Genomic DNA, 21,659 nt, shown 5'->3' on the forward strand with positions numbered 1-21,659 from the left:
TAAGGAAGCAATTGCTCTGTTTGTTTGCAAGCTACTCTTTTTCAATTGTTCTGGTTCAGTAGTTGGTCGTCCTATTGTCTGTAATCTTAAGATGCAGCTTCAGCTGTTGCTTGCTGGACACTCAACACCCCGGGAAGGAGGGGGTCCATATGTGTGGTGGTACTAGAGAAAAACTTGGGCTGTTGATGGCAAAACTTGAGAAAACTGAAGATACTTACGTAGTAGAATCTGTTGTAGTAGTGGTGAATTGCGTATCTTACTAACATTTGGTGCTTACTTCTCTGAAAAGACTATTTAAAATGTGAAATTTTGTTCATTTTGTGCTTTCTTTCCTTAAGGGCATTTTTGGGACCAAAGGACATATTCCCTTACTCTGAAAATAAAGATAAATATGGCAAACCAAATAAGAGAAAGGGTTTTAATGAAGGGTTGTGGGAAATTGACAACAATCCCAAAGTGAAGTTCTCTCATCAGCAGGTAAGTTATGCAGAGTCTGCAAACGTTCATTGCTATACTGTTGAGGAAAAACAAAAGGCAGTGAATGTTTCCCTGCTGTAAGCTAATGAATTATTGCTGCTGTCCAGTGGCAGGTTATGCCAGTTATTATTTTAATTTTGTTTTTAATTGATCTCTAGTATTAATAGCAGGAGACATGGGAGCGTTGTTTAACTAGGGGTATCTGCTTATTATAATTTTATTGCAAGCTTATGGGGGATCATGTTGGTTTTCAGAGCAAAAGGCTGAAAGTTAGCTTTTTACAATACACATCAAGCTTTAGTTACAGCTATACGTATACTTGTATGTGTATATATAACTACAGACTGTATGTATTAATATATATTCCCAAGATACTTATCTCTGGAACTGTACTCCAGAACCGGAGTTTTGTCTTTGCCTACCTTCTCTGAACATTCTGTGGCCTCTTGGTTTTGCTGTGTACACTGGGCACATACTGGGCCTTCTAGGCAATGCTGCAGTAATAATAAAAATAGTAGGTATATTTTGGCATTACTTGCCGCTCTTATGCGAGATTTGCTGTTTTAACACCAGTTAAACCCTGCTTCACAGGTATTGTAAGTTGTTTCTGAAGTACTGTTGAGAGATGAGGTGATGTACTCCACATGTACACTTTCTCTGCTCAGGGTACGGAAAGATGCTAATCCCCCTCATCGAAGTGGGAAGCGCTGTATTAATAATACTTCAGCTTTGGTGATAGCACTTAAACAGGGTGTTTCATTAGCTGTTCAAGTTCTGTCTAGAGCTATTGGATTGTTCCTTGCCATTTTTTCCCCCCAGGTCATATTTAAAATCTGTCTCTTCTACGATTCTAGTTCTATAAGTGAGCCTTAAAAATACTCAAAGAAGGAGCTTTTGTTAGTGGGGGTGTTTTGACTGGAGTACTGTGTCCAGCTCTGGGCTAATTAGTATGAGGAAGATGTGGACATCCTGGAGTGAGAGTGACACAAAAATGATAAAGTGGAGCATCTCTGCTGTGAGGAAAGGCTGAGTGAACTGGGACTGTTCAGCCCTGGAGAACTAGGGCTGATATCGTCAGTAGATACAGATACCTGATACAGGTGTGTAAAGAATCATAGAATGGCTAGAGTTGGAAAGGACCTTAAGATCATCTAGTATGCAACCCCGTGCCATGGACAGGGACGCCTTATCTTAGACGAGGTTGCTCAAGTCCCTGTCCAGTCTGACCTTGAACACTGCCAGGGATGGAACATTCACAGCATCCTTGGGCAGCCTCTTCCAGTGCCTCACCACCCTCACAGTAAAGAATTTCTTCTTTATATTTAACCTAAATCTCCCCTGTGTACATTTAAACCCATTGCCCCTTGTACTATCACTTCAGTGCCTGATGAAGAGTCCTCATCCAGCATCCTTGCAGGCTCCGTTCAGATACTGTAAGGTAGCTATGAGGTCTCTGCACAGCCTTCTATTCTCCAGGTTGAACAGCTCTAAGAGGATCCAGGCTCTTTTCGGTAGTGCCCAGTGACAGGACCAGAGGCAATGGACAAACTGTAACTCAGAAGGTTCCCTCTGAATACTGGGAAACATTTTTTGCTGTGAGGGTGACTGAGCACTTGGCACAGCTTGCCCAGGGTGGCTGTTGAGTGTCTATACTTGAAGTTACTCAGCAGTTGTGTGGACGTGGTTCTGGTCAGCTGTCTCTGGGTCACCCTGCTTCAGCAGGAAGGCTGGACCAGACTGAATTACAGAATTACTGAAGGTAATACAGTAGACTTGTGCAAATTTTCTTATGAATTTTCACCTTAACTTTAAGTCTGTAGAAAGCCTTTCTTTGACAGCCTTCTCTTTCCTACCCTGTGCTGTGTGTTCTCAAAATTTGATTTGGAGCAAATCAAGCCCTTAAGGTTTAGCCAGCTCTTGTTTTCACCTGTGGGCAGTTCCTGTTGGTGCTGAAGGAGTACATCTGCAAACAGCTAAGTAGATTCGACATTCTGTAAGATAAATCAGGATGTAAAACATCCTGTAATGTTATTTGTTCTGAAATAAATAAAACCCAACCAAAAAAATCGCAACTAACCAGACGATAAGCACAAGTGATGAACAATAAAATTGCTTGCCACCTCCTAACTAATACCAACCCTGGCCCAGCAGTGATTGGTCCCTGCCAGTCAGCTCCCCCCAGTTTATATACTGGGCATGATGTTCCGTGGTATGGAATATCCGTTTGGCTAGTTTGGGTCAGGTGTCCTATCTCGTCTTCCTCATGGCATCTTGAGCTCCCTCCTCGCTGGCAAAGCATGAGAGACTGAAGAAGTCATTGACCACCGTAAGTACTACTCGGCAACAACTAAAACGTTGGTGTGTTTTTGGCATCGTTCTCAGACTAAAGCCAAAACACAGCACTGCACCAGCTACTAGGGAGAAGATTAGCTATCCCAACTGAAACCAGGACAGGATATTATCTTAGCATCCTATTCTCAAAGCTGGAAAAACAAGTGCAGTTGTTTTACAGTTCCACCCTGCTAGTAATACAAGAAGGTGCTTATCTGCTTGATAACAGGCTCTGTGACTGTCTAAACTAACAGCTAAGGGGTCTTTGAAAGGTAGGGCTTCTCAATGTCTTAGTTGGGGAAGGCAAGGAAGTTTGAATGGTTGATCTAGGTATATTGGCATTTTATTGGGAGTTTGTGAGGAAGCTTATACGTCTAAGGAAGTTTGGTTGATCTAGGTATATTGGCATTTTATTGGGAGTTTGTGAGGAAGCTTATACGTCTAAGGGAGCAGAGTGGATGAAATAGGCTTCTGGGGCTCCACCTTCCCATCTTTGCCAAATAGAGGAATGGTACAGGCAGCAAAACACTGATGTCACAGAATTTTGCACAATTTAGCCTATTGACATAAGCTTTTTATTCCCAATTCTGATAACATGAAACAAAGACAAATAGAGAAAACATCTCAGCTTCCCCCAACTATCTCTGCTCTCCCTTTGCTGGTCTCCAGTCCCCTCACCACACATTGCAGCAGTCCTTTGAGTGAGGTCATGGCAGTGCACTGGGGCCAGTGTGTAGTGGTTGTTTTGCTTTTGCTGTTCCTTGCTTCTTGCTGAGAACCTCAGGTAAGGGCTCCTCTGCAGGCTGCAGTCCCCTCAGAGGTTGTACCATCTGCCTGCTCTGTCTCTGCTCAGACAGCACCTCAGGCCTGGAACCTGGATTGGGCAGCTCCTTGTGTGCCTCCTTTTTCTAGTGTCACTCAGCAGGCACCACCCTCCCCCCCACCCCCAGCAGCATCACCTCCGCTGCAGCATCTCTGCAGCCTTTCTCAGGCAGCTGCTCTTCCCTGTAGCTGTGTTTGGGGAGGTCAGTGTGCTGTGTGATAGGCAGGGTTTGGTGGAGGGCAGGGTGTTGAGCCATCTGGGACCGGTTTTGCTTGGATTTGTGACCAGCTCAGGGCATTCTCAGAGCGGGTTCCATGCAGCGTGCAGGCACCTACCAGCTGTTTTCGTCAGTGGTGTGTGACAGAAGATACAATGTAGGCGCTGGGCAGTAGTGATGAGAGTCTAGAAATTCAATGTGAATAGGTAATTTCGTGTTTGGCACACAGCAGGTGAGATCAGAGAGGAGTGGGTAGTCACTTGGCAAAATTGTGGCTACAAGATTAATATTAAAATGACAGACTTATCAGCTATTCATATAGAGAAATTTTCTTGCAACTTTGGGTTTTTTTTTTTTTCTTATTTGGCATATTTTGTCTTAGGAAGTCCTTCTGAGAGCCACATTTTCTGTTTAACTGCTAGAGCTGGCTGGAATGTTCTGAAAGCAGTATTTATACTTTGCAGATGTTGCTTGTAACTGCTAGTAAGGGAAGTAGAAGGCAGAAGGGAGCTTGTGGCTTGGGCTTAAATCCAAAACCACTTCCTCAGTGGGGGAAAAATTAAGAGTTGGGGGCAGTTCTGCCAGCTTTGTTTGAAAGAACTAATATTTAAGAGTGAGAATGCTGTACACAATGCAATGGAATAATAATAAAAAAGTTATTTTGGCTTTACCTTCTCTTATTTCCATGCTTTTAATGTTAGCCTCTATTATAATTTTTCATTTATTCTTTTTATTTCTCTGCTCATGTTCTCAGGAACAGGTAGTTGGCGCACTTAAGATTGATACCTCATTCAAAACTGCAGGCAGTAGCATCACAAGTTGTACTTGTCCAAAACCAACTTTCTTTCTTTAAATTGTGTATAAGAAAAAAACCTACATTGCAGTATTTTTAGTGTGAAAAGAAGTTGTTACAGCATTAAAGCTTGAAAATTTGATATGAAAACACAATTTGAACTGAAAAGTGTGGAAATGAATGATATACTTTAATATGCTTGTAGTTCTAGTGAGGGTTTCCTTAGCATGATGATTTTTTTCTGTAACATACAGGTGGCAGAACACCTCTGAGTAGTGTTATACTGTAGTTCAAGAAGGCATTTAGGTTTCATTTTTGATATTTTTATATTGAAGTCCCATCCAGCCGTTAACCCTCCTATCAAAGAAACTGTTCAAGAAGGTGCTCAGGAGCCTGCTGAGGGGAGTGAAGAAAAAGCAGGAGCCAAAAGAAGAAAGAATTCTGTCCCAAAAGTAAGTGACTGAATTGATGCTTTGTTCTATCAGAAAGGCTTTTAAGTCAAAATTGTATTGCGAAGTTTTTACTTAAATATTTTAATAGGGTTTTACTGCTGTAACTGCCTTGCTCTTGCTTCTTTTCAGACGTACTTACAGTAATATATTTGTCCTTTTAAGTATATATATCCATCTGTATATATACAGACATACATACAGTAATATTTCTGCATTCATAGAATCATAGAATAGTTAGGTTTGGAAAGGACCTCAAGATCATCAAGTTCCAACCCCCCTGCCATGGACAGGGACACCTCACACTAAACCATCCCACACAAGGCTTCATCCAACCTGGCCTTGAACACCGCCAGGGATGGAGCACTCACAACCCCCCTGGGTAATCGATTCCAGTGCCTCACCAGCCTAACAGGAAAGAATTTCCTCCTTGTATCCAATCTAAACTTCCCCTGTTTAAGTTTTAACCCGTTACCCCTTGTCCTGTCACTACAGTCCCTGATGAAGAGTCTCTCCCCAGCATCCCTATAGGCCCCCTTCAGATACTGGAAGGCTGCTATGAGGTCTCTACGCAGCCGTCTCTTCTCCAGGCTGAACAGCCCCAACTTCCTCAGCCTGTCTTCATACGGGAGGTGCTCCAGTCCCCTGATCATCCTCGTGGCCCTCCTCTGGACTTGTTCCAGCAGTTCCATGTCCTTTTTATGTTGAGGACACCAGAACTGCACACAATACTCCAGGTGAGGTCTCACAAGAGCAGAGTAGAGGGGCAGGATCACCTCCTTCGACCTGCTGGTCACGCTCCTTTTGATGCAGCCCAGGATACGGTTGGCTTTCTTGGCTGCAAGCGCACACTGCCGACTCATGTTCATTTTCTCATCAACCAGCACCCCCAAGTGCTTCTCCACAGGGCCACTCTGAATCTCTTCTTTGCCCAATCTGTAGCCGTGCCTGGGATTGCTCCGACCCAGGTGTAGGACCTTGCACTTGTCATGGTTAAACTTCATAAGGTTGGCATCAGCCCACCTTACAAGCGTGTCAAGGTCCCTCTGGTTGGCATTCCTTCCCTCCAGCATATCAAGCGGACCACACAGCTTGGTGTCATCGGCAAACTTGCTGAGGGCGCACTCAATCCCACTGCCCATGTCAGCGATGAAGATGTTAAACAAGACCGGTCCCAACACCGATCCCTGAGGGACACCACTCATTACTGGTCTCCAGCCGGACATCGAGCCATTGACCGCAACTCTTTGTGTGCGGCCATCCAGCCAGTTCTTTATCCACCGAGTGGTCCATCCATCAAATTGATGTCTCTCCAATTTAGAGACAAGGATGTCGTGTGGGACAGTGTCAAACGCTTTGCACAAGTCCAGGTAGATGACGTCAGCTGCTCTACCCCTGTCCACCAGTTCTGTAGCCCCATCATAGAAGGCCACCAAATTGGTCAGGCAGGATTTCCCCTTAGTGAAGCCGTGCTGGCTGTCACCAAGCACCTTGTTGTTTTTCATGTGCCTTAGCATGCCTTCCAGGAGAATCTGCTCCAAGATTTTGCCAGGCACAGAGGTGAGACTGACTGGTCTGTAATTCCCCAGGTCTTCCATTTTCCCCTTCTTGAAAATGGGGTTTATATTTCCCTTTTTCCAGTCATCGGGGACTTCACCTGACTGCCATGATTTTTCAAATACGATGGCCAGTGGCTTAGCAACTTCATTTGCCAGGTCCTTCAGGACCCACAGATGGATTCCATCAGGTCCCATGGACTTGTGCACATTCAGATTTTTAAGATGGTCTCGAACCAGATCCTCTCCTACGGTGAGCCCAAGGTCTTCATTCTCCCAGTTCCTGCGTCTACCTTCTAAGACCTGGGTGGTGCAGTCAGAGCCTTTGCCAGTGAAGACTGAGGCAAAGAAGTCATTCAGAACCTCAGCCTTCTCCAAATTCCCTTTAAGATGCTATACATGTTCTTGAAAATTGATTTCTTTACTGGTCTGTGTTTCTCAGACTTGAGTTTACAATAACTTAGGCTGAATTCCTACAGTACTTCCTAGTCAGGAGAAGGTAGAAGCGATCACTAAGATTTAGCTTGAAGTTTTCCTTTCTGGTTTTGAAGACTTTTTAATACCATAGACAGGTATGATTGTCTTTTTCGATTATGAGGGGTTTTGTTGAAAATCCTAACAAAGCATAAGGTACTGTTTGGACTGAGGGAGTGCTGCAGTGTATCTGCCTGAACATATTGTGAGAATCAGTTATAAACAGGCCACATTCCTAATGGACTAATTAGGAGATAAATGGCTATAAAGGATTTCATAGCTGTATCACTGGACTCTTGAGTCAGGAAAATATCTGTGAGTAATTGGTATACAGTAGTTTATACAGAGTTCAGCCTTTTGCTTTGTAAATGTGTGCATACCTTAGAATACTTGTGAAGCAAGATTGTGTTATCTTAATCTATTGTATTCACAGTAAGAAAACACTTCAGTCTGAAACAGCTTACTGATACTGTACATAGTTCGTACTGTAAGAGGTGAATCTTTTTAGCTTACTGTACACTTAGTGATACTAGTGTAACATACTGTTTTGAACTTTGTCCTTTAATGCTTTGGTTTGTTCTTGTGGGTTTATTTCTCTTATGGGGTGGAACAGATGTGTGTCGTCTCTTCTTAGTTTTTTTTCTAAGGAAAATAGAATCCTAAAATGACAAAAATTGTGGTGCAGATGGGGCTGATATATTCATGGTATTTCATTTATTTCCAACTCATTTCTGGAAATTACTATTCTATGGGATGAGTAGTGCCCTTAAATTGTCAAACTATTTTGAATAGACTTGCCTTGATTCTGACTGTTTTAATTTTGAAAGATTCAGTGTAGTTTTTCTAGCCAGGTGTAGTTGGCTGTCCTTAGTATTGATCTACAGTTGCAACTGAAGAATTTGTGATGTGTTGGATACATACTGGATGTTCCTTAGGTAGGATTATATAGGATTAGTTAGACATACTAACGTATTACTAGTAGCCTTAATAGCTTCTTTTTTCAAGAGGAAAAAAAAGACCTTTTAGTGGAGGAAAATTGTACTGGTAGTACATAGATATATAGATTTTAAACTGGACTGGTACGTCAGTTTGCTTCACGGTGAATTTATACAGCAAGCAGCATGAGCTAGTGGCAATGGCTGTGACATAAGCTTCATGCTTCTCATGGAAAATGCTTTCAGCCTATCCTGAGCTGGCACTATGAAAGAGCCATTTAAACACAAAGATTGAATGGAAGATCCTGAATAGGTCTTTTTACATGGATTCTGTAATTAGTGTTAATCAGTTTAAGGCAAAATATGGAGCAGATTTACTCCTTTTCTTCTGATACTAATGTAGCAATAACATTTAAACTGGTCATTGTTCTCTAGTTTCCTGTGGGTTTAGTGTACCTGTTACCCTTCTGTCTTAAAGTTGTAATCTGTAAAAAGACTCAGTGATACAACATGTGTTCAAGTAGTTAGGAGCATTGCCTCACAGCCTTGTGCCTGAGTTGCTTTGGTGAGTGTTGAAATTTGAGAACTGCAGCTGCATTAAAAAGGAATTTCACTGAAGGTGCTTGGAGATGCTTGCAGGTGAGACAGTGCAATAGCATTAAAGTTGAGAGAATGAACTGAAGATCTGAAAAATGTGTACATACATAGGCTGCAGGGAAATGTTGATTATTTTCAAGGAAATTGTTACAAACTTTATTTTTCAAATCTTAATTGCTCATCTAAAATGCAGACTAGTATTTTAAGCTTAAAAAAAAACCCAACAAAATGGGGAAAAAAGGCATAGATTAGATAACGCCAATTATCACAAATTACTGTCTCATAAAGCAGCTTGATTGTGGTCTGTTTACTACATTGTCTTTGTTTAGTAGAATGATGTTCTAAGTTACATGTGATCTGTGACTTGGATATCCATCTGTGTGTAATAGATAAACAGTGATCTAGATGAATCTGGGGTGTTTGCATGAACAGTTACAAGTACTCATGTAATGTGATATGGTGAATAAGTATAGTTATGTTATCATGAACACAAAGTGAAATTTAAGTTCTAGTGTAGTACATTGCTGTATTTTGACTTGTTTTGACAACAGTCTGCAATTGTGTACTGGAGAAGGTGATCCTGCCTTAGGCTCTTAAGGTGTATTAAGAAACAAGTGTATCTACAGGCTTAAACTATTTAAAGTGAAAAGCAGCCTAATGGTTATTAGTGTGTTCTCTTTTCAATATGAAATATTTTTAATGCATTTTTTAACTCTGTGTTGCCTCCCTTTGCAGTTATCACTTAAAGAGGATAATAACTTGCCTACAGAAGCTGAAACAGAAGAAAAGGAGCTGGATACTTTGAAGGAAGATGATCTACCTCCTGAAAAAAACAGTAATAAAGAAGTATGTGAAAGCTTTTTCTGTGAGCCAGAGAGCATCTTGATATTACGTTGAGTGACATAAATCTAGTATTGAGTACTAAGAAGCGACTGTTATTACTACTGTGGCAGTCTCAGGAGCTGTTTAATGATATAAAACTTCCTATGTATTGACTTACATTTGTACCTCTCATTGAAGCTAACAGGAATTGAAGCTTTCATCAGAGAGAAAAATTTTAATCTGGCTTGTCTGTGAGTTCAATTAAAACATGTCTACATGTTTATTTAAAACAGAACATTACTTGGTATTTTTTTTCGTATCTTTCAGAAAAAAATACCGTAATTACCACATAATCAGGATTTTAACAATTTAAGAGCAGGAGGTGTGTTCCTGTGTATTACAGATTCTCTAAATTATGTGCTAGAGGCTTCATTGAGGAAAAAAAGCTTAGAATCATGTAAGATATATCTTTGTTTAGCTAAGACTTAGCACTGTTTTTAATCTGCACAGGATGTGGTGAAAACAAATGATGCTTCTCTTCCTAAAGCAGCTAGAAGAGGAAGAAAAAGAAAGGTAATAATATGTTTAATTCACCGTACTGGAATTTTTGGATGTGATGATACTGGATATTATATCCTTTAATGACAGATTATGCACAAGTTGAAGTGCTTGACACCCTCCTTTCCCCTTTCAAATGGCTGAAAGATTTATAAGAATGAAAGTTTTCCCAGAGAGTGTTCCACAGGTCTTAATTCTGTCTGATCTTAACATAGACTAGGGAGTTCCCATCTTTTCCTGAGCAGTCCAATGCAAGTAAGAGAAAATAAGATACAAACTGTTGCTAGACCACTTTCTTTTTTTTTTTTTTTTTTTTAATAAATAGTGTATTTCAAAACTCTGAAAATTTCTTCTAACATACTCATCACACTGAGCTACTTCCTATAAAGACCTGTCCTTTCTTAAGAGGTTGTGATTTTTGTGGTCTGTTCAACCTGGGGAAAAATTTGACTTAGCTCTGAAAGAGGCACTTTTACCTGCTTGCTTGGTCTGCTACAGCTGTCATATTCATGTGGTCTCAGAGCAAGCCACATCAGGGCACTGACACAGCTGAAAACTAGGTTAAAGTGGGGCAAATCCTTATTTCAATTTGAAACCATTTAGCTTGTCACATTAGTGCTGACAGCAGGGATGGGATGAGTGCAAAGTAACTGTGACCTTGGTATGTTTGTCACAGGTAAGTTGCATCATAAAGAAAGGTAGATATATGTTTGGATGGTCTTACAAAAATGTCTTGAATATTTAAAAAATACAATTTAAAGTATACCTTACTTAGAAAAGTAAATTTTATGAGAATCTAAAATTCAAAGAAAGCTTCTAGTCTGAAACAACATTCTTGAAATTCTTGAAAAAATGTCTGTGACTATGCATATTTGTGATTTCAGCTTGTAAATGGGAGAGAACCCTCACAGCTGATGCAGACACACAAAGAAGATCTCATTTTTTCCTTTTTCAAAAAGCACTCAAATCGTATGGTTGTGGTGTGTTTTGTTTTAGAAGCTGTAGGGCTTTTTTTGCATCATAAGGCACTGCAGGCCTAAAAAAGATTTCCTGTCAGTTTACAAGCTTCAGCTGACAGACTTTTGTTTGTTTGGCATGTGCTCTGTGCATTTGCATTGCTGTAGGCTGTTGCTGAACAGAAAAACTGTATTTCAAGGGATGTGGTACGTGCTTTTAGGTTAGAAGAGAGTTGGCTATGCGGTTATATGACTTCGAATGTGTTTCTTACTTGCCTTAAGAAACACAGTGTTTTCTTTTACCCGGATTGCAAGAAAGCATTCTAGCAGGTGTTTTTCTGTCTTCATTTAAACTCTTTCTGTTGGCTGGCATGAAGCACAGTTAATAAAAGAGGTGTACCTCTGTTCTAGATAGAAGCCTGTCTCTGTTCTTTCAAATTATCTTTTATTATAGATGCCCACAAAGAACATGAAGATAAATATGTATTTGCCCGCAACTTTTCTGTTGCTGTTAGCTTGTGCTCCTACATCCAGGACATTAAGCCCTGTGAATGTTTTTTCCAGTTGGGATTTTTCTCAGTTCTTTTTATCTGGATGGCATGTTTCTGCAGGGAGATATGTATCCTTTCATTAAGATTTTTCTTTTGTCTTAAGTTCTGTCTGTCTTTACACATGCCTCCCTCCCCCAAATGGCTTGGTAGATTAAGGCAGTTGTCTAGTTAGTGCAGTTAACGTACAGTTTTTTCACTATGAATAGTTGGCTATAGAACTAGAAGCAGGTGGGTTGTTTGTTCCTGTTTTTTTTTTCTGAGTATCTGCATCTACTGACTTGACACTTTGCAGCTGGAGGAGATGAGAGCACCTAAAACAGGAATATTAGTATATGGGGAGAAAAAATATTAACTGCTTAAAACTGGGTTTTGGCATGCTGTTATGGTGATCTCGAAAATACTTACAAATAATCTTTCTCCTTTGTTGTATCAAGATAGTTTGTTTTGAAGATTAATGGGCTGGTTGAAATTGCATGAAATGTATAAATGAATGTGGGTAGTGATTGTATGTAGATTGGGAAATTAGTGACATTGCTAACGAACTTTTCTTTCTCGTGTGTAGAAGCAATAGCACAACAGTTTATTTCTAGAAGTTTAAAACTGGTGTTCGAGAAAGCAATTGATGAATTGGCACCCTGTGATTTTTTTCACTTATGAAATTCTTTCTTCATATTAGGCTGAAAAACAGCCTGAATCTGAGGAAGTGGCAGCAGTGGCAACAGCTGGAGGAGCAGTGACAGCAGCAGCTCCTGGGCCAGTGTCTCCAAAAGTAAGCCCCAAGAGAGGAAGACCATCAGGTAACTTTAAAAGAGAGATGTACTTCTTTTCACCACAGAAATACCTTGGAATCATTCAGAGATCTATCACTTTCCCCTGAGGTACTACAGAGTATATTTTCATGCTAAATTCAGTCTTTGCTAAACACCTCAACTCAAACTGATGAATTTAGAACATAAATGGATTTAAGTTGTTAGCATTAATGCTCAGTCCTCTAAATAAGACAAATTTTGGAGTACAAGTATCATGTTTAGAAAAGCTTTCTTCATAGAATGGCACTAAACTATAAATACACAATAAGAGATCTTTGTGCATTTTTGCTCCATTAATTAAGACCTTAATGGAGGTATTGCTAAAGGTCTATGAAATACTCTGTGTTAGAATATCCATAAAATGGAAGAGAACTGGGGGAATACAGAGCCTGCAGGTGGAGCTCAGAGGACAGTAAAAACAAAGAGCTGGAGAGACTTGTTTAAAAAAGTTTAAGGCAGTCTGTATAGATTGGTTGACAAATGGAAAGAAGGTATAACTGCTTTTTTTTTGTGTGTGTGTGGCGTTTTATTGGGGTTTTTTGTTTGTTTTTCCACATGTGTAATGAGAAGCATTTGATAATTCTTCAGTGCTTGTTTCTTTCAAAGTAGCAATGATCTAATTCTTTGAAATTTTTGTGGTAATCTTGCAGATATTCTTGAACTAATCATTAATGACTTCACCAGAAAACAGTTCTTGCAGCAGTTAAGTACATTGTATGAGCATCTAGTGTGGAAAACAAATGATTTATACTTACCTGCATCTGCTGATGATACGAAAGTAAATTTTAGGAAGTGCAACCACAGTGCACTACACTTTATTACTTTTGCCTTGGAAGCTGTGAGGAAATTCAGTATCATTTCAGGTCTTCCTCCCACCCTCCATTTCATAATACTCACTAAATGTACATTTTTAATATTTGTGTGGGGGTTTTTTGCAGTTCTTTCAGGTTTTACGAACTACTGTCTGTGAGAGCAGGCAAGGATCTAGAAGAGATGCTTTCATCTCTTGCATAAAATACCTTTTTGTAAGATGTACTGTGCAGCCTTTTCTGATGTTGATGTGATGCAGGTATCTTGCTTAACAGTGCTCCATGGTAACATGAACCGGAGTTTATAAAGTGAGTATGAGGTTTCCTAACCACGTGTTCACTGTGATGTCAGACAAGTATTTAAACGATATAAGTGCCAGAAAGGCAGATACGCTGTTTGTCTTACTTTTAACAGTAAGGTGATTCTGAGGAGATAGAAAAGTTTGCTCTGTACTGTAGTGTGGTGGTAGAACTTCTTAACAGTGGTTTGTTATCAAGAAAAGCAATGGAGGCCCTATGATACATCTAAAAGTAATGTAAAAAAGTGATGGAAGCCCTCATGATGCATCTAAAAGGCAAACAGACCTCATAAATGTGGACACTAAATTACTTTACTTCTTTCCATTATTTAAGTTTAGTCTTTCTCATTCTCTAACTTGCGGCTTGTTAGTTATGCAAAACATAGGAACAAATCCTAATTGCACAGAGGGCAAAACCCACAAGAACTGGAAGTTGGAGCCTGTGGCTAAAAAGCCACCAAATTTTTTAATTTACCAATCAGCTAAAAAAATCTCTAATTTTTCAAAGAGATCTTGATTAAAGCTTGGTACTCACTTAACACTTGTATAATAACAAAGTTAGGTTATATGTTTTGATTTAAGTGCAACTTCTCTCTGTTGAGCACAAGTCTTTCCTTATATACGAGGAGCAGATGGTGGCTGTGGACTAACCTGTTATTTCTGTATAAATATTAGCTTCCGAAGTAAAGGTTCCAAAACCAAGAGGGAGACCCAAGTTGGTGAAACCATCTTGTCTGTCAGAGAGTGACTCGTGAGTTGTTCTGTTTCTTAATATAAAGCTTCTTCATTGTATATAGTATTGTTCCTTATGTTAAGACTTCATAATTAGTACTGAGTTCCTGACAGATTTTTTGCCCCTTTAGTATTTAGTATGAGTTACTATTTATGTTGATTTTGTTATTCACAGCTCAAGTAATACATAATTCAAGGTAGTGCATTTCTGGAACAAGAGATTTTAACCTTCGTAACCTGTAAAATCTGCGCAAAATTCCGTATAGAATTGTATTATGCTGAGTGAAAAGGAAAAGATACTTACTAAGGGAAAGAACAAAATATATGAAATGAAAATACTGAATTCTTTTGTATTTTTGTTTCAGGAATCCGTTCTAATGGAATTCCAACACCGTTTTTGCCTTCTTCATTTCATGTATCAAATCCTCAGTGGTTCTAATAACTCAAGATGGGGCCTCGCTTAGTATAATTTTCCATAGATAAACAGATGCACAGTTTCAGTGTATTTACACTTTAAATAAGCATATCTCATAAAGCTTGTTTACAGTGTATGCTTTCTTGGTCCTGCAGAAACATATGTGTGGGAAGAGCAGAGCATTAAATTCTTGGGTTTGGATTTATACACATAGATTAATGTTAGCTTCATTAGTGCCTCTTTAAGAAGAATGTGATGTTTTAATGTTTTAAACTCACTGGAGGTAATGGATACAATGTCTAAATCTGCTCATCTTTTAGTGTTAATGAGGATGAGAAGCCAAAGAAAAAAGGACCAGAAGACAAGCCCAAAAAGCAAGGGAAGAAGGATGAGGAAAGTCAGAAGGAAGAGGAGAAATCAAAGAAAGAATTTGACAAAAAGGAAGGAAAGAAAGAAGCTGAATCAAAAAGGAAGAATGCTGCAAAAGTGGGTTCTGCATCAGCTTCTGATTCTGAGGATGATGGAGAAGAACAAGAAGGTGACAAGGTATAATTGTGCTTTCTTGATATATTTACTATATTTACTGAAGATCTTTATTTAAGTTAATGCTCAACCTTAGCAAAGGTTGGAGACCTCTGTCTGGTTAATATAGATATATAGAATAAAAGTTGCAGAACTTCATTTTGTCAAGTAAGTCAGGAACTCATTTCGTATTATCTAAGCATCTTTTCTAGAATCACAGAATCCCAAGGGTCGGAAGGGACCTAAAAAGATCATCTAGTCCAACCCCCCTGCAAGAGCAGGGTAACCTACAGTACACTCTTCTTTTAACAAAGGATCTAAATGTAGCAGTTATTTTGTCAAAAGGCTTTTTCTATCTGCATTCCTTAGAATGCAGACTTTTTTTTCTTGGGTGTACCTAAGAACATTCGGCTTGAAATCAGGCTTTTGAAAGGTGTAAAGCCGCTCCTAGCAAGTCATTGGAATGTCTTAATTTTTCTGGTTTATAGGATATTACCTTCTATTAGAAAAGGAGAAAGGGAGAAAGAACTCAAGAAATTCAGAGCTTACCAACATGTGGAGGTCTTTTATTTAGTTGCAGGGAAAGCCAGCTCTTGTGAGGTATCTCAGAGCAGAATTGCTTCGAAGATAGTGTACGTAGCTTTATCTGTTACAGAAACAATGATTTAATAATCTTGATTTTTCTCTTTCCAATCCTAAAACCTCAAATAAAAACAGAAGAAAAAAGGGGGAAGAAGCTTTCAGGCAGCTCATAGAAGAAATGTTGTAAAAGGCCAACATGAAAGAGAAGCAGCAGAAAGAAAACGTAAGCAAGAGGAACAGACAGAATCTGAATTGTGAGTATGTTTTAACATGTGATGTCTGCAAGTTTTCTGTAAGTTTTGGATCCATTAGACTGAGAACTGGTAGGATGTGTTAGTCCATAGTTACAGATTTTTGATAATGTTGTGGAATGCACAGGGTTACTTGGAAAACATTTACTTCTCTGGCTGTTGAAGCTCGTGCTGTCAGACAGAACAAGGGAAAAAATTCAGAATTAGTCTACTGTAGCACTGCAAAGCCGTTAGAGGGATACTGGGAGCAGTGTGCATTTGGCAGATAAATTACCACAAATGAATCATGTGTGAGAATGGAAGAGATCCTGCCAGAAACGAAGGCGGAGGGGGGAGGAGGTTTGGGACAGTAGGAATAAATCTGACTCGTTCTCAAGAGCTGTTCTGCCAATGAGTGAAGAAGCTGCCACCATGAGAGCATGATGATCCTGTCCCCCTGGGGGGGGGCGTGAGGCAGAAGAAAGGAAGTGCAAGGTAACAGTTCAGAGAAAAAGGGGTAGGACAATGGTCCTCTTCACCATTTGCACAAGAAAATTCTATTTTCACATTCATTAACAAGAATTAGTGTTGGGTTTTTTATTCTCTAGCTCTTCCTTCTCCCTGTCACTACTCTGGAAACATAATTACTCTACTTGCCTATAGCAAACCTAAGCATTTCCAACTCCAGAGATATTAAACTGCCCTCAGCATCTTTGCAGTATAATATATCACTAAATCTGACATAGGCTGATGATTTCTGCCATCAAACTGTCATATACTGATTTGGTTGTGATAATCAAGCCTCTACTTTTAAATAGCTGTTATTTTATGCATTGCAGGGATGCGTAGAGCTTTGTTTCAGTAAGATAAAGGAGTAGTAGCTAATGAATGCATAATGAATTCAATTATAGCTGATGACTAATACCGCAAAACACAATATTGATTAAAAAATAGATTTTTTTTTTTTTTGTGCTGTCTTCAAGTTCCTCTGCTAATACACTGAATATAGGCTGATAGCCCTTTTTTTCATTACTTTTCTCATCAGCATAGTTTCCATTTTCTGGTCTTTGTAGCTACTTCATTAGTACTTATGTAAGTCTTTAATACTGGTGCTTTGTACACCATTGTATATATACGCACAGTTTACATGTACCATTTAAATGGTGTGGGCTTGTGCTGCCTGTTGAAGTAAAATAATCATACATACTTTAAAACTGCTGATTCTGTAACTGGATAGAGTATGAAAGGAGAATGGAAGATGACAGGCATGCCTGCTTGGATACTTTATGGACGCATGTTACTCTGAAGGAGGAAAATTAGTTATAGAATATTTAGTGATGGTGTGCTGAAATATGTAAATTCTAAATGCCTTCAGTAAGACAAGACTGAGGAACTGCCAAACGGGTTCACAGTCTTCTCTGAATACAGTTAAAAGCTTGGTTGAAAGACTTCTATCTCTCTTCATGCTGACTGAGAGGGAGAAAAGTTTTTGTTCTGTTTTTCTTGAGTTCTAGCTTTATTTTTGGTGATAGAACTAGAGAAAGAGCCAGGAGATTTCAATTAACTTGTAATAAGTCTTTTTTTTTTTTGTTCTTTTATTATTTTTAGCTTCAAGAATATTTAAATCATAGATACATTTATGGTCAGTTGTAGGATACTTACACAGTTATAATTAATTGTATGAGAGGTTATGTAAGAACTGATTATGACTAATTGATCTCTCCATAATTCCCCATGGTAATGTCAAATAGTTTTAGTCTTCTTCATCATAATAAAAAGATTTTATTTCTCCATAAGTTACTCCATACAATGCCATTTAACCAATTTGTACATGCAACCAGAACAAAATAACAGTGTGGAAAAGTGACTTGTTTTTAAAACACTTTATCTGCTGCTTCTGGGGAAAACTCTCTGTCAGTATGGAGGATTTATCAGCAGTATCTCAGCTAACTAATTGTGTTAACTTATTTCAGTCTTTGAAAGTCAGAACTTGGTTTTTTGTGGTTTTTGCATGCTAATACTTCAAAACATCACATCTTCTCTAAAAAACGGGAGGGAAGATGGAAAAGCAGACTTGATGACATTATAAAAACACTTTAATGTTTTTGATAGGCAGAATAAAGAAGAAGGCAAGAAAGCAGAAGTTAAGAAGATGGAGAAGAAGAGAGGTTAGTTTAGCTTCTTTGGACTGCTTTTTGGTTATCTTAAATTTAGAACAAAATTATCTGCCTGCATAAGACAATTTACTGCTGAGGGTGTCTGTGGGATCTTGGAGATGTTTAATCCATGACTGTGTCCTTCAGGTCTGTGAAACAGTGCATTCTTGTTCTTCTATGTTTGTTCTTTCTTCAGTACATGAGAACAAGTCTTTGCTATTCCCATTTTACTGTCATTCAAGCTAATAAACCTCAATGATCCCTTCTGGTTGTGAACAAGATACAAAAGTTCTTATTCTTTGAACCAGATCTCTTTAGTTCTTCGTTTTTTTTCCTTTATGTCTCCTCACAACACAATAATCTGAGGGGCCTTTTGAAATTATTTTGATAACTACCTCTTACTAAGCAGGAGGCTTCCTAAGCAAGAGGCTTAGATTCAGATTAGTCTAGCCTTGTCTACTAAACCACTCTTGCAAACTGACCTTCATAGACATAAATCATTCCTTTTTTAGTACTCCCATCTTTAATGACAATCCAAACACTGGCTGTAATTTGTAGTATAGTGCAGATCCAGTGGCAGGGACTCCAACTAAACCATTATTGGTGGGGGGTAGAAGTTACCAAACCCATCAAGGATGGATTGGACTTGAAGGAGACTCTGTTTGCTTACAGCATTTTTCAGAATATATACCACTTTTGTGTTGAAAAAAAGGAAAAATCCAAACAGCCATTCAGCATCTGAATTGGAGACAGACATGTTCATGCATCAGTCACTCCTCCTGGAGCATGTGTACTGGGGGCATTTTGTTTGGATGGATTTGGACTCTTAACTTGAATTATGTCCAATTTACTGAAAACAAACCCATCAATACCCAGGTATCCAGTCATTAAAGGTTTTCCAGCTTTTAACTCTTAGCATTTAGTGAAACTTCTAACCTGGCCCACGGGTAGAGGGTGACAGCTGTATATCGAAATAGAAAATTACGTTCAGTTTGTAACTCCTAAGGCGAAAACTGTAGGTTGCTGATAGCGTTCAGTTTTAAAAAGCTGTGTACTTTGTTTGTAACGGTAAGCCCTGTGATTTGTTTATATGTGCACCTGCATCATTATCTGATATGGAGTGCCTTCCCATATTTTTCTGCATTCTGTGTGAAATTTAGGTTCGTTAGATAGGTTTCTGTATAAACAGACCTCATATGATTATCAAATATTCATGCATGCTATTTCTAATCTTCAGAAACATCAATGGATTCTAGGCTTCAAAGGATACATGCAGAAATTAAGAACTCCTTGAAAATTGATAATCTTGTAAGTATATATTTTTTAACTGATTTATGTGTATAATGATGGTAGGAAATACTTGATACTTGGCATGTGTGTTTGTCTTTAATTATACTGACAATGAAATTTTGTCAGTTTGAAAGATAATTGCTGCTTAAATGAGGTTACTGTGGACATTAAAAGATCAAAGTCAGCAAGAAAAAATTGTTTTATTTGCAAATACTGCATAATAAGTTATTTACCTGAAACATTCAAATAGAATTCTGTCAAATGAAGCATCTGTGCTAGCTAAGCCTGGGCCATGCAGCAGCACAAGAAGGGCACAGTGACTGTAACAGTGGCACCCTCTCTGAAGGAAAGGGAAGGATTTAACCATCCTGGTGTCTGCTTGAAGGGGATTATACAGCAATCCAGGAAGCTTCTGGAGCATGATAACTTCCGAACACATCATTACTTCTGGGTATACTCCATAGTCTGTCATTTATCAGACTTAACTGAGGAAGATAAAGTTCTGTATATTAACTGAAATCCATTCAAGGTGCTTTGCTACCCTTTCAATGGCAAGTCATTTGGGAAAAATCATGTATGGAAAAGGCTGATGACAGAGAATACCTTCAAGCACAAAAGTACTACAATTGTGAAAACGTAAAGCTCCAGTTTGTATTTTGAAAGTGTAAAATTATTTTTTAAAATTACCTTTTGTTAGGGAAGTAGCTGAAAGGCAACTGGTGGTCATTTTTATTTGCCAGTTTAATTTTACAGATAGTTCCAAAGCTACGCACATAGTCAAGCTAAGGATATTATAGCAAGGTATCCCTGCACAAGGAAATCAATTTAGTATGGCTAATTAAAGACTATTAACATGTAAGTTAAGTCTTCAAACTATCTTCTTGTTTATGTACAGGATGTGAACAGGTGTATTGAGGCTCTTGATGAGCTTGCATCCCTTCAAGTCACAATGCAACAAGCTCAGAAACATACAGAGATGATTCTAACTCTAAAGAAGGTGAGATCTGCAATGTTAATCAGAGTAACCTGTGTTTTCTTAAATTAGTATCAGCACTATTTACTGCTGGAGTACTGTGTCCAGTTCTGGTCCCCACAGTTCAAGAATGGTGCAAACAAACACGAGAGGGTCCAAAGGAGGGCCATGAAGATGATCAAAGGGCTGGAGAATCTCCCCTGTAAGGAAAGACTGAAGGGGTTAGGTGTTTTCTTCCTGGAGAAGTCTTAGGGAGGGAGGGTTTATCACAGTATTCCATCACCTAAGGGATAGCTACAAAGAGGATGGAGGCTCTCCCTCCCTTCCCAAGGAGCCACATGGAGAAGACAAGGAGCAGTAGATACAAGTTGCACTGGGAGAGGTTTTATCTCTATACAAAATTTGTTTTTACAGTGAATTCAGTCTTGTGCTGGAACAAACTTCCCAGGGATGTGGTGGAGTCCCCATCACTGGAACATTTAAAGCTGCAGTTGGACAGGATGCTTGGTAACTTCAGGCAGGCTCCTTCTCCTACAAGGGTTGTTGAAACACTGAAACAGATGATGTTTCAAGATCTCTTCTAATCTGGGCTGTTCTATGATTCTGTGATACATCAGAGAGTGTAGAAGACCATGATCTCATTTCAGGTTAAATGAAGACTTTCATCTAGCACATGATGAAATTACGTGCGTAAATTTCTAAGTGGAGCTTATGATTTTATTACTTTGATTTCAGATACGGAAATTCAAAGTTAGCCAAGTTATCATGGAGAAATCTACAATGCTGTATAACAAGTTTAAGACCATGTTTCTTGTTGGGGAAGGAGATTCTGTTCTTTCCCAAGTATTAAATAAATCACTTGCAGAGCAGAAGCAGCACGAAGAAGCCAATAAAACCAAAGAACAGTGGAAGAAAGGAGCAAACAAAAAAATGGAAAAGGAAAAGGACCAAACAGGTAAGTCACTTGCTTTTATCTTCTTGTCATATAAAAGACCTGGTCTCCATTGATTTCTGAGCCAGCTTAAAGAAAACTGGTGATAGAGGAATTGTACCTATCTGTTGAAACCTTTGCATATCTGACATAGTCAGGATAACCATAACTAACTTTTAAGTTCAAGGGTTCATGTTTTCTGTGGCTATTTTAGCTGTATTGCCTGAAGACAGAGGCTTTTGCGAGAATTTATGTCAGCATTCTTGTACTTTGTAAATTTTCTAACTTTTTTACCTCATGGAATTTAAAAACAAAAATTAAGAGGTAGAATAGCAAAGCACCTTCTGTTCCTTAAGTAGTTTTCTGGTGCCT

The 21,659-nt window shown here is 38.9% G+C and overlaps 1 protein-coding gene across 2 annotated transcripts in view; it reads left to right on the forward strand.

Moving 5' to 3' along the window:
- The window catches only part of PSIP1 (PC4 and SRSF1 interacting protein 1), a 32,971-nt gene that overhangs the window by 4,651 nt on the left and 6,661 nt on the right, over positions 1 to 21,659 (forward strand). For both annotated transcript variants that reach the window (XM_065661896.1, XM_065661895.1), the window contains exons 4-15: positions 339 to 477; positions 4,977 to 5,093; positions 9,388 to 9,498; positions 9,985 to 10,047; positions 12,216 to 12,336; positions 14,132 to 14,207; positions 14,924 to 15,149; positions 15,843 to 15,961; positions 18,050 to 18,105; positions 19,331 to 19,401; positions 20,279 to 20,380; positions 21,092 to 21,311. In XM_065661896.1, coding sequence (XP_065517968.1) covers positions 339 to 477; positions 4,977 to 5,093; positions 9,388 to 9,498; positions 9,985 to 10,047; positions 12,216 to 12,336; positions 14,132 to 14,207; positions 14,924 to 15,149; positions 15,843 to 15,961; positions 18,050 to 18,105; positions 19,331 to 19,401; positions 20,279 to 20,380; positions 21,092 to 21,311 — 1,421 coding nt within the window. The remainder of the gene's footprint in view (positions 1 to 338; positions 478 to 4,976; positions 5,094 to 9,387; positions 9,499 to 9,984; positions 10,048 to 12,215; positions 12,337 to 14,131; positions 14,208 to 14,923; positions 15,150 to 15,842; positions 15,962 to 18,049; positions 18,106 to 19,330; positions 19,402 to 20,278; positions 20,381 to 21,091; positions 21,312 to 21,659) is intronic.

Source organism: Lathamus discolor, chromosome Z, assembly GCF_037157495.1.
Source record: "Lathamus discolor isolate bLatDis1 chromosome Z, bLatDis1.hap1, whole genome shotgun sequence".
Classification (NCBI taxonomy): domain Eukaryota; kingdom Metazoa; phylum Chordata; class Aves; order Psittaciformes; family Psittacidae; genus Lathamus; species Lathamus discolor.